The sequence below is a fragment of the Danio rerio genome, chromosome 8, assembly GCF_049306965.1.
Source record: "Danio rerio strain Tuebingen ecotype United States chromosome 8, GRCz12tu, whole genome shotgun sequence".
Taxonomy (NCBI): Eukaryota; Metazoa; Chordata; class Actinopteri; order Cypriniformes; family Danionidae; genus Danio; species Danio rerio.
Window position 1 is genome coordinate 55,498,932 of NC_133183.1, and position 12,940 is coordinate 55,511,871.

Below are 12,940 nucleotides of genomic sequence, written 5' to 3' on the forward strand. Positions count from 1 at the left end.
AAATACACCATTCTGTTGTTTGTCAACTGGCAATAAATTGAAGAAGGAGGAGAAATAGACCATTAACCTATCCAGCATATGTTTTACACAGCGGATTCCCTTCAAGCCACAACCCAGCACTGGGAAACACCAATACACTCTTACATTCACACTCATACAGAGACCACTTTAGTTTATTCAATTTATCTAAAGACCATTTCAATGTGCTCATGTCATTGACCCGTGGACATTTCCTGTTTGTTATCAAACTACCTGTATTTTTTATTATCATTATTTTTTAAGATTTATTTTTGGCCTTTTTTTAGATAGGACAGTTTTGAGACAGGAAGCGAAGTGGGAGAGAGAGAGGGGTGTAGGGTAGGGAAATGTCCTCGAGCCGGTATTCGAACTCGCAACGTGCTACAGCACCATATGTCTGCGCGCTAACCACTAGGCTATTGCGCCGAACCAACTACCTGTATTTTATGACTGTAACAAGAGGCAATTAAATCTGAACCTAATGTTCACGTATCAATACGTGGCTCTTTTTGGACTCTCGGAAGCTACAGAAATTCAAAATGTAAAACCGGAAATAGATTGGGAACATTGTTTTTGTTTACATCGCTCATAATGATCTGTACTGCCTGTCTTTGGACTGTGAAGGAAACCCACACCAACACGAAAACATGCAAACTCCACACAGAAGTGCCAACTGTGACCTAGCCGGGACTCAAACCAGCAACCTTTAAACTGTGAGGCGACAGCGCTTACCACTGAGCCATCGTGCCACCCCAACTATCATAAGGACAAAAGCAATTCAGGTTCTTTAAAAAATGAACACCTTCAAAAGTCTCAGAAGATTATGAGTTTATTGTATGAAGCTGAACCGTTATGAGAATCTGAATGAGCCAAAAAAAAAGTAGCGTTCTCATGAGTTTCTATAAAATATCACCCAGAGACAGGTGTATTTGTGTCTGTCTTGCCATATTGAATGTCTCTGCTGCTGGGCCGGGCTCTATGGCACAAGTTATCATGGATATTTATCAGCCACATGTGCAGGGTATACGATGCTATAAACAATGATCCTGGGGCAAAACTGAGGAGCATGCATGTAAAGAGTTTTCCACACTGGCCCGATTTTCACACCAAACCTTTCATCTCTGAATACAAAGTTATTTTTTTATACATAAATACAATAATACGTCTGAAACATCCACTTCAGTGAACCAAATGTTTTTCCTATTTTCTTTTTTTTTTAACCAGAAAACAGTGCAAAGGTAGAGATAAAGTGTCGTTTTCGCCGCTTATCTTTCCTATTAATCAGACACTGCAAATGTATGTGCCAAAATCATCCACTCATCTGAATTTAGTCCACAATTATTGAAAAACAACCATAAAATTAAAGCCATACAGCAAAGGTAGCATACACAAATCATGACAACCCTACATGGAAGCTTAGGGAAATGAGTTCAGAGGCAAGAGTTGTTGATTACTGTAAAAGTACGTTCTTTAGAGGGTTGTAACTGTGCTTTGGTTGAAAAGATTTTAGGTCCATTAAAATATGTGCTGTTATTCATGTGTAATCTCTTTCTTACGCCTACACTGCAAAATTTGTTGTTTTTTTTGTCTTGTTTCTAGTCCAAATGTCTAAAAATTCTTATATCGAGAAGTATTTTCTGGGTAAGCAAAGCATTGTCTTGTTTTGAGAAATAATATGTCAATATTAAGCGAGTCTTTCCTTAAAACAAGCAAAATAATCTGCCAATGAGGTAAGAAAAAAACTCTTGTTTTTCCTTTAGACGTTAGATTATTTTGCTTACCCCATTGGCAGATTATTTAGCTTGTTTCAAGGAAAGACTCACTTAATATTGGCATTTTATTTCACAAAACAAGACAATATGTTTTGCTTCTCTAGAAAAATCTTCTTGATTTAAGAATTTTTGGACATTTGGACTAGAAACAAGACAAAAATCTAATTAAGAAAAGCATTTTTGCAGTGTATCCTGCGGTTTGCAAGCTTTCAGTATTGTTGATCTGGGCAAGTCTTAAACGGACAGTTCATCCAAAAATGAGAAGTCTGTCTTAATTTACTCACCCTTTGAGTCACTAAAAAGATGTTTTGAAAAATATCACTGACATCCATGGTAGGAAAAACAAATACTATGGAAATCAATGGTTACCGGCTTCCAACATTAGATAAGATAAACTCAATGTTCTCAAACAAGTCAAGATTAAGTAAATAAGGCCGCATTTTTATTTTTGAGTAAACTATCCTTTTAAAATGAACAGCATGAATTGGAAACTGCTGAAACTTGCAGAAGAGGGTGATTTTTGGACGGAGAGTGAGTATTGGCAAAGCACTATTTGTTTTTTGGGGGGGATGAATAAAATAATTTGGCATGGTAAGTTTTGGTTGGTGGGATGAATGGGGGAGTTTTCGTTTTCTTTGTAGCGGAGACAGATTCAGATGTGGTCTTTGAAGGCATCCAGATTGAAGGCAGTGTCCAGGAAACGCTTCAGCTCCAGAAGATGGGTGTTCTTGTTTCCGGTGGCTGGGGCGGCGGCAGGTTCTCGGCCAGCATACCTGTGCACAGAGAGACAGAGGGTGAATGGACAGAGCAGCTGGAGCATCATAGATTTATACAAGGATGTGTCAGTTTACCAAACAGGCTTGGTACGATTGATGGTGGTGCGCATCCGGGGCTTGACATAGTCGTAGTATCCTTGGTTCTTATGTTCCTCTTGACACCAGACCAGGTCAGCGTTGGGAAATTTCTCAGTCTCAGCTCTCACCAGGTCAAAAGGGAAAGGAGAGAGCTGCGGAGGAGCGAGAGTGTCATTCAGACAACAGCATAGTGTATTTCCTAAGTGATGTTTAACTTTTAACAGAGCAAGAAATTTTTGACAGTATTTCCGATATTTTTGCTTCTGGAGAAAGTCTTATTTGTTTTATTTTGGCTAGATTAAAAGCAGTTTTTATTTATGGTAAATATTATTAGCTCCCTTGAGCTACAGGTGTCAAATCCAGTTCCTGGAGGGCTGCAGCTCTGCATAGTTTAGTTCCAACCCTAATTAAACACACCTGATCAAACTGAAGGCTCGTACACACTGGGACGCTTTTCATTTGCGTTTATCGTCAGCGATTTGAGACGTTTTTCCCGATTCAAACCAAAGCGATTTTCACAGCTGTTGTGCAGAAGAGTGCGTAAAAACACTCCTTGATGTTAGATGGCGCTAAACAACTTTAAGCTTCTGACACCTGCTTGTAACACAGAAGAAAAAGACAGAAAGTTGACACCCTTGTTGTTAAAGCTACTGGCGATTTGATCAAGCATGGATGGTTCAAGTAGCAGCTCCAGCTCTGGCAATGAAGAAATGATTAATGCTCACCAGTGCAATAAGCAGCTCCACGTTTATATCGCCTTCTTCAATGTGTGCTCGCATCGAAAGTTTTGTGCTCGAGCGCCTCCAAGTGCTGTTTATTTTAACTTTAGCAGCTCCGTTCACATGAACAAAAGTCTTATTGTTGTCAATCATCTTAACACATCATCCACATTTCTGCAATTCGATAATCTGCCATTCGCGAGTCTTCAATGCAGAGAAATCTTCTCAGCTCTTTGGGTAATTATGCAGTTAGACGTTAATGTCCAAACATATCTTGATATAAGTTCACATTGTTGTTGCAGATGAAAAATAAATCAGAAAACGCAGTTTAAATACATTCCAGTTGGCTTGATATTAATTAACAGTCATTCAAACAACTTTACCGAAGCCTCTTTACTTGATGGTTGGCCTCATGCGTCCGCCTTATTTGTAGTTTGTTTACATTTTTTCCCTGAGTTTGTAGTTCTAATCAAATTCACGTCCAACGTGTAATGTATTGTTTGCAATATTAGCGGTTAGAATATGGATGCTTCTACACTTAGAATTTATCCAGAAACAGTAAACCATCCGGGAATCTTTGGCATACTCCTTTCAATACTAACTCTAATTTTAAATACTATTTAGGATGGGTAGCACGCGAATTGGGATGCTGCATAATAAAGCTTGTTTGAAACCTACAGGTAAGTGTGTTGAAGCAAGGTTGGAACTAAACTGTGCAGAGCTGCGGCTCTCCAGGAACTGAATTTGGCAATCCTGCCTGAAGCAATGTTTTTTTTACAATTGTCTACAGAACAAGCCACTATTATACAATGACTTGCCTAATTACCCTAATTTGCATAGTTGTCATAGTTAAGCCTTTAAATGTCACTTTAAGTTGAATACTAGTGTCTTGAAAAATATCTAGTCAAATATTATGTCCTGTCATCATGGTAAAGACAAAAGAAATCAGTTATTAGAAATGAGTTATTAGAACTATTAGGTTTACAAATGTGTTGAAAAAAAATTCACATTCAGCTCATAATTCAGGTGGGGTAATAATTCTGGCTTCAATTAAGTATATAGACCTTTATTGAAAGATATTACGGATGTACCTGCTCAATTCGAGTGATGGCCACAGAGTTCTCCATATTGCGTGCTTTACGTTCACGTGTGAGCTCGTAATAGATTTTTCCTGTACAGAACACAATCCGCTTCACCTCTGAAGGGTTCTGAGCTGGGGGCCCATCATCTGTGATCACACGCTGGAAATGAGTGCCTAAAGAGACATGAATTGAGAGTTAAAGACACACAAAAAAAACAATTCTTGATTTCTTCAGCCAAAGTCATGAGGTTATGTGAGATTTGCTTCATTAAGTAAAAGTCAGTATTTAGCTCAGTATAGTGACCTGGCACTAAAGCACAACTTTTTAAAAAAGACCAGTGTTGGGTAAGTTCAAAAGTAATTAATTACTAATTACATAAAAGTGTATTTAACCCTTGTATGGTGTTGGGGTCTGTGAGACCCGTTTTCAGTTTTTTTTTTTTTCAAAAGAAAAATTCATTCATTCATTCTCTTGTCGGCTTAGTCTCTTTATTAATCCGGGGTCGCCACAGCGGAATGAACCGCCAACTTATCCAGCAAGTTTTTACGCAGCGGATGCCCTTCCAGCCGCAACCCATCTCTGGGAAACATCCACACACACATTAACGCACACACTCGTACACTACGGACAATTTAGCCTACCCAATTCACCAGTTCCGCATGTCATTGGACTGTGGGGGAAACCGGAGCACCCGGAGAAAACCCACGCGAACGCAGGGAGAACATGCAAACACTAGGTACAGTTACCTCGAACCGGGCCAAAGCACGCTTGTCCCCCCTCCCATCTCCCCCGACAGCCCGCACTCACACCACAATCGGGCCTGGGCACGCTTACGTCATCGATGCTGCACTGTTCAGTGAGAAGCGCTCTCGCTCAGCACAGTGGAGAATTCTCTAGTTATAATGTTTCAGTCGTTTGATATGCAGTGACACTCAGTCAGATATTTCGCCGAACAGATCCGCCACTTTTGGCGCTCATAAACAATCATAAAGCCCTCGTGCTGCAGGAATGAGGAGGTTTGCTGAAAGCGCGTAGCTGTCGTGCAGTGAGGAGTTTGCATCTTTAATAAACTACGGCAGTTTGCGTTCATTAAACAGTAAGAATGATTAATAAATTCATATGAAACAGACCCTTAAAGTCACGTCTCGCTTTCAGTTTCAGGCTTTAGCGCATTTTGCACTCACACTACAAGCGTTTTTCACACTACAAGATTTCACTACAAGATTTTTCATAGTAAATGTATTCATTCCGGTGCTTTTACCGTAATCCGACATATCTACCATTTGGGAGAGGTTGATATTTTAGAAATTATGGGTTGTCTTGGAAAAAAAATGCATTGAGAGTGTTAACTAGCGACATTAGCTGTCAAGAAACGTATTCTTTTTTTTTCTTTGCAGGGTAGTTAAAGGGTTAACTAGATTGTGATGGATTTCTTTATTTAATGCTGCAAATTTACAGTCAAATTAATCTAAAATGACCAGAAACCATGACTGCGATTATTGCGAACATTTTTAAATCAATTGACAGAAAGTGACTGTTTCTGACCTGGTAGCATCTGGTCAAAATTAGATTTGGCCTCTGGATGACGAAGCAGAGATTTTGGGGTGAAGACAATCAGCTAAAATAAAAGGGAATTAATAAGTTAAATCAGTTTAAACATTCAGATAAAACTTCTGAATAATTATCAAATGTTCTAGTGCTTTCAAACAGCTCAACTCACGGGTTTCCTGAAGGGAAGGAGGATCTGCCTCCTTATCACATGGAAATAGTTGGCGGGATTTGAACAGTTTACCACAATCCAGTTGCAGTCATAAAGCTGACGCACATCAAAGTCATCAGTGATTTTCTGCAGTCAAAACAAAAGATCATTAAGGGTGAAAACAGCTTTGAAATTTTTGTTTATTCTACCACAATATTGATTTTAAGAGACATGTCAGACGGTCTTACAGGGTTGAAGTCAGGGTCATCATTGCACATCTGCAGAAAGCGCTCTGGACGGGCAGATGAGTGCTCTGGACCCTATAAAGGAACAACACGAAAAATCAACTCATTCACAGCCAGCTCACACAAATGAGCGGAGAGTCCAAAGTAGAGCATACCATGCCCTCCATGCCATGTGGCAGCAGCAAGACAATGCCATTTTGGCGGACCCATTTGGCTTGGCCAGGACAAATGAACTGATCTATTATACACTGAGCTGTGTTATGGAAGTCTCCAAATTGGGCCTCCCAAAGAACCAGAGCATTGGGGCTGGCCATGGCAAAGCCTAACTCGAACCCTAAGGGAAGAAGCCACACAGAATTAAAACAAACAAGTTTCATGAGTAATCATGGCTATTTATTAATAATTGGACATGTACTGCGAGAGACAGAATACCTAGCACTCCATACTCTGACAGAGAGCTGTTGCACACAGTGTATGGGGCTTGGTTAGGGGACATGTGGTTCATGGGTATGCAGATCCTTTTGTCTACATTCTGATCGTGAAGAACATGGTGACGGTGACTGCAACAAGCAAAAAGATCAGATCAGAAACACTCGGCTCCAAAATATGCTGCAATTAAAACTGTGGCTAAATAAAATGGTCTATTAATGAATATAAAATGATCTTGTTATACAATGGTCTATTACAGGGGTTCTCAATCTCGGTCCTGGAGGTCTGGTGTCCAGTAGATTTTAGCTCCAACCCCAATCAGACACACCTGGGCTAACTAATAAAGGTATGTTTCTCAATTCCAAAAACGCAGAGAACGGACTTGCGTTCTTGTAAAGACCGGTCTTGCCAGGTCAACTCGGAAGAACGAACTCGGGAGACTGCAAGAACACAGAACACGTCCTGTGGAAATGAGATGCTGCATTCTTCCTGATGGTCACATGACCTTCAAGCATTTTTAACAGAAAATTTGCATTATAGCATTCATACAACGATTTACTGTCAATTTTACTGTCAATTTACAACGATTTTACTTTCCTTTTCTTTCTCTCTCTCTCTCTCTCTCTCTCTCTCTCTCTCTCTCTCTCTCTATATATATATATATATATATATATATATATATATATATATATATATATATATATATATATATATATATATATATATATATATAACATGCACAAATCCCTGCAAATACACTTTGTACAATACAAATAAAACCAATTTTAGCAGGAATTTTAGATTTTATGGTAATGTTTACTTTCACAGTCTCATTTGGAGAAACTCCTGAGAAAAATAATTTATATCTCTGAACTTTAATAATAAACCCCACCACATTCCCAACTCCTTTATTAAATTGCAATGTCATCTGGGAATTCTAGAGCGAGTTCAGTGCTCAAGTCTGCATCTGTGCATCCTCGATACCAAGAACACATCCAGAAACTTTCGTGCATCCTCAGTTCTTGCGATCTTGATTTTTGAATCAGAACTTTGGCAATCGATAATGATATTGCAAGAGAAAAGACGGACACAAGATCGCTGAAGAATGCATATTGAGAAACCGCCAAGCTCTTACTAGGTTTTAAACATGTATGCATGTGTGTTAGGGCGAGTTAAAGCTAAAATTTGCAGGACACAGGATCTCCAAGACCAGGTTTGAGAACCCCTGGTCTATTATAACAGAAATATGTACAAGTTACTAGAATACTACATTTAAAGGTGCCATCCGCTTGTTAAGTGTGGCTTCTGGGTCCAAACTCTCTTATCAAACTGTATGGGGAGACTCATCAAATGGTAATAATAAACATTTACAAAGCCGTGTAATACTTTTGGAAATCAAGATTGCAATGTACAAATCAATATCAAATGGCCAGAAAGTAATACATTTTTTGTAAATTGTTACATTTTTGGTGTCTTTTATGCAGCAAGTCCAGAAACTGTTGTGTACACCATGATTTTATATAAAATTCACTTTAATGTGTGATGAGACTAAAAAGTAGTCATAAACTAATATTTTCTCAATTCAAATGAGCTGAGATGTGGACCCGGAAACAGTATTCCATACTTCACCGATACGTCACAACTTAACAAGTGGATAGAATGAAAATCTGAATATGCATAGGCATAGCTGAAGAATTAGAGTTCAGTACATGCAAGTGACATAACATAAGTCTCAGACACCACTGTATCTTGTTCTTGTTTATATCCTGTGAGTGGAAAACCCAACGGAAAATCAGGCCAGTTGGAATAGAACACTGACTGTGACGATCCACATGGGGGGTCATTAATTGGTACGCCTCAGACAGTGTTTGATTAGCCACAATGCTTCTTCATGAGATTACAACAATGATCCTTTTCTGTTTATCTAAGCTTGTATTATACTGGCCATTAGGGGTGTAAGGGATCACGGTTGATCCCTGATTCGTATTGATCACAACCCATGGTTCAGAACACACATGACCCATAATTTACTACTTTTTTTTAACTTGTAGATTAATCCTAAATTTGTAATGATCGCAGAGAGATTGCCTCTCTATGAAAGCATTTAGACTTTCCTGTAAAATATAACGGAAGAAGTTGTAGTATGAATGTGATGGGTTTCTTAGGTTATTAAAGGTGTTTTCTGTGACTACTTGTTTAGCCTGTGTCAATGCAATCAGTGTAAGCTGCACAACTAATCATTATAAGATCAGGATCAACAACCATGCAAATAAATATAAATGATGGTAATTGGCATATGTTTAATAATCCTGAGAGATTCAGTCTTTGTTTGTAACTTCATAACTAACTTAAAAGACCAGTCAAATAGCACAAAAGTACTTAGATAACAGTTTATAGTTTAGATAAAACGCCTGGGGCCTCATGTACGAAGACTTGCGTGGAAATCATCTTAAAACATTGCGTACGCACAAAGCTGTAAATGTGAATGCTGTCTGCCGAATCTCACGCATATTCTTTTGTACATCCGAATGAACGTGAAACTGAGCGCAACATGCACGAGCACAAAACCCCTCCCTGCCTCCTCCCCCGTATGAACATGCAAATGACTCTTCTTTGGCAAAACCCAACGAAAAAGCAAAGGCAAAAGCAAGCAAAAAGAGAAACTTTGAACAGAATGTGAATTGGAGGTGCTGCTTTCGGAGGTAGACCGGAGAAAAGCGGTGTTATTTGCAAGTTTGTTCTCCGGAATTAACAACAAAAGAAAAAAATTGAGTTGGAGAGTTTAGCTGACGCGGTTAACACAATTGGGTCTGAACATCGCACTGAGTGAGTTAGAAAAGAAATAGTGAGATTTATAGGTGTAAAATGTTGCAGTACCTTTAACCGTATCTATGGTATGGAAACCTTATAAACCTGCTAGTGAACCAGTCTCATACAGCTGCCATTGCAAGGCTCAGACACTTTGTAGAGAGCAATTTAACAACTGCCTCTAGGAGTCACCAATGGAAATAAAACAGACACGCACAAAAAATGTGTGTACGCCAGCCATAAAGCTGGCGTGGAGCTGCGCACATTCCCACGTTCAGTTCATTGTTAGTAAATCCAAACGTGAGCGATTGTGAGCGTGAAACCAGGCGTACGCAAAGTTTTTGTGCGTACGCAGCGTTGATACATGAGGCCCCTGATGTTTATGGTTAAGATTAAAATTTGCATGTAACAACGCTCATAAATGAAAGTTGTAGGCAGCAATTACATTATTTAACGAATAGGTGGCCATCAAAAATACGCCGCTGAATAATTCATCAAAATAATTCATCTAGCAATGAAACATGAATATTTATGAGTGAATAACTGAATCATTTTTGAAAACGAGACTAAATATACATTTTATATTAAATATTACACTTTACTAAATATACTTTAGTAAATACAAGAAATATACTCAATTTGTTCAAATATTTTTTGACAACTGAAGTATGATTATTTAACATATCTGTTTTTTAATGTGTCTGCGTGTCTGTGGAGCATCAGAACAGAGCTCATTAATATTCATGACCATTCCAAATAAGGTCAAAACTAACCACCAATTGTAGGGGTCACTCCTTTGTTTATGAATAAGCATATAAAACCTTATTTAGAGATTTTTTTTTTAAACTAAGCCACATACCTACTGTGTAGTTATCAGAGCACAAATTAACACTAAATCAATGCACTCTGAGGCACTTTTAAAAAAATTGTTATATTATTATCATTATGGTACGTGTTCTTTTGAATGATTATTGAATGTTATTGTTCACACCTGAAGGTTCCTCTCTCCACATCTTGGCCACTGAGACGCACATGGATGCCCTCCTTGAGCAGAGATCCAAAAGCCATATACTCTCCCAGAGCCCAGTCCACTGTCCTGTTCTTGATCATGTCACCACGGCCTTTCAGAATACGACTCAGACCTGCATGTGGAAGACAGGTATTTATTGTAACAGAAGATGAAATGTGCGTAATATTTACATACTACTTTTTATCCCTGGGGACTTGTGTACCTCCATGAATTGTGAAGTCCTCCACAGGTACAGACGATGCCACTTGTCCAATTTGGGCCAGTTCTTCCTCTGGCAGACCAGTAGATGGGCAGCTGATGCTCTTGGGTTGTCCGTCAAGAGTGAAAAAACCTGCACATCAAACATAACGAATATGCTGTAAGATCTACAAACAGGCAAAGCAGTAGAAAAAAAAATGTAGCGTTTAGCTTTTGTTCATGTACATAAAGAGATTTTCAGGTTTAATACACTTTAATAAGATTTGCCGATTTACATGCACACTTTAGATTTTGAATGATTCATCTGTGCATATATTGACTCATTGAAATTATTATTTTAATAATGATAATGAACTATCAGAATATGGACTTCTCCAATAATTTAGCTCTCTGTTGTGGCCACACTTTAAAATCCAATCAAAAAACATTAAAATGGAACGAACATTTTATAGTTCCTATATTTTTCCCCTTCTTTGACCAGAAATTTCACTCAGATTTACACTCACCGGCCACTTTGTTTGGTACACCTTACTAGTACAGGGTTGGACCTCCTTTTGCCTACAGAACTGTCTTAATCCTTTGTAGCATAAATTTAATAAGGTACTGGAAATAATCCTCAGAGATTTTGGTCCATCTTGACATGATAGCTGCTGGCAGTTGCTGCAGATTTGTCCACTGCACATCCATCATGCCAATCCCCCATTCCACCACATTCCAAAGTAACTCTATTGGATTGAGTTCTGGTGACCGTGGAAGCCATTTGAGTACAGTGAACTCATTGTCATGTTCAAGAAACCAGTCTGAGATGATTCGTGCTTTAAGACATGGGGTGTTATCCTGCTGGAAGTAGCCATCAGAAGATGGGTACACTGTGGTCATAAAGGGATGGAAATGGTCTACAGCAACACTCAGGTAGACTGTGGCGTTGACACGATGCTCAATTGGGACTAATGAGCCCAAAGTGTGCCAAGTAAATATCCCCCACACCATTACACCCCCACCAGCCTGAAGCACTGATATAAGGCAGGATGGATCCATGCTCTTTTGTTGTTGAAGCCAAATTCTCACCCTACCATCATAACGTTGCAGCACACATCAAGACTCATCAGACAGGCAACATTTTTTCAATCTTCTATTGTCCAATTTTGGTTTGTCTGTGCAAATTTTATCCTCAGTTTTCTGTTCTTAGCTGACATAAGTGGCATCCGGTGTGGTCTTCTGCTGCTGTAGCTCATCCGCCTCAAGGTTGGACATGTTGTGCATTCAGAGATGCTCTTCTGCATACATCAATTGCCTTGATCTATCAGCTGGAACCAGTCTGGCCATTTTCCACTGACCTCTAGCATTAACAGGGCATTTGTGCCCACAGAACTGCTGTTCACTGGATATTTTATCTTTTTCGGACCATTCTCTGTAAACACTAGAGATGGTTGAGCGTGAAAATCCCAGAAGATTAGCAGTTTCTGAAATACTCACACCAGACCGTCTGGCACCAACAACCATGCCACATTCAAAGTCACTTTCTTCCCCATTCTGATGCTCGGTTTGAACTGCAGCAGATCGTTTTGAGCATGTCTACATGCCTAAATACATTGAGTTGCTGCCATGTGATTGGGTGACTAGAAATTTGCGTTAGCAGCAGTTGGATAGGTGCACCTAATAAAGTGGCCGGTGAGTGTATGTCACAATAAGAAAAGATTTATCAAAAACCCCTAAAAGTGTTCTGTTGGGTTGAGTAAGTGGTAGCATCTTCTCATTCAGTAATTCACAGTACATCAGTGAATTCATGATACCATCAATGTAATATAGCTTCCTGCAGAACTAGAGTTTGGAATCCATTGGAGCCAAAATACTAACCACCCAGTGACCTCTACATTTGACAATGAGCTTTTTTGTCTATGGGCTTCAGCAGTGGCTTCCTTCATAAATGACAGCCATGCATACAGTAACACATACAGTACCACTGTGCAGTGTATGTTATATGGTGTCACATGAGGCTTTGAATTGGCATGGTGATGAGCTTTGTCACAAAAGGCTCAACAATGTGTTGTTAAATGAATACTTCCCCTTTTCAGGATATAGAGTT

The 12,940-nt window shown here is 39.1% G+C and overlaps 1 protein-coding gene across 11 annotated transcripts in view; it reads right to left on the reverse strand.

The window, feature by feature from the left end:
- Positions 1 to 829: 829 nt before the first annotated feature.
- The window catches only part of ogdha (oxoglutarate dehydrogenase a), a 64,113-nt gene continuing 52,002 nt past the window's right edge, over positions 830 to 12,940 (reverse strand). For 8 of the 11 annotated variants that reach the window (XM_005172469.6, XM_009304244.5, XM_005172468.6 and 5 more), the window contains 10 exons: positions 10,859 to 10,987; positions 10,618 to 10,768; positions 6,822 to 6,949; positions 6,545 to 6,723; positions 6,393 to 6,464; positions 6,166 to 6,291; positions 5,991 to 6,063; positions 4,455 to 4,618; positions 2,642 to 2,796; positions 832 to 2,563 (listed from right to left, as the gene is read on the reverse strand). In XM_005172469.6, the coding sequence (XP_005172526.1) occupies positions 2,443 to 2,563; positions 2,642 to 2,796; positions 4,455 to 4,618; positions 5,991 to 6,063; positions 6,166 to 6,291; positions 6,393 to 6,464; positions 6,545 to 6,723; positions 6,822 to 6,949; positions 10,618 to 10,768; positions 10,859 to 10,987 (1,298 nt within the window). In that variant the 3' untranslated portion in view covers positions 832 to 2,442. 11 annotated transcript variants of the gene reach the window in all.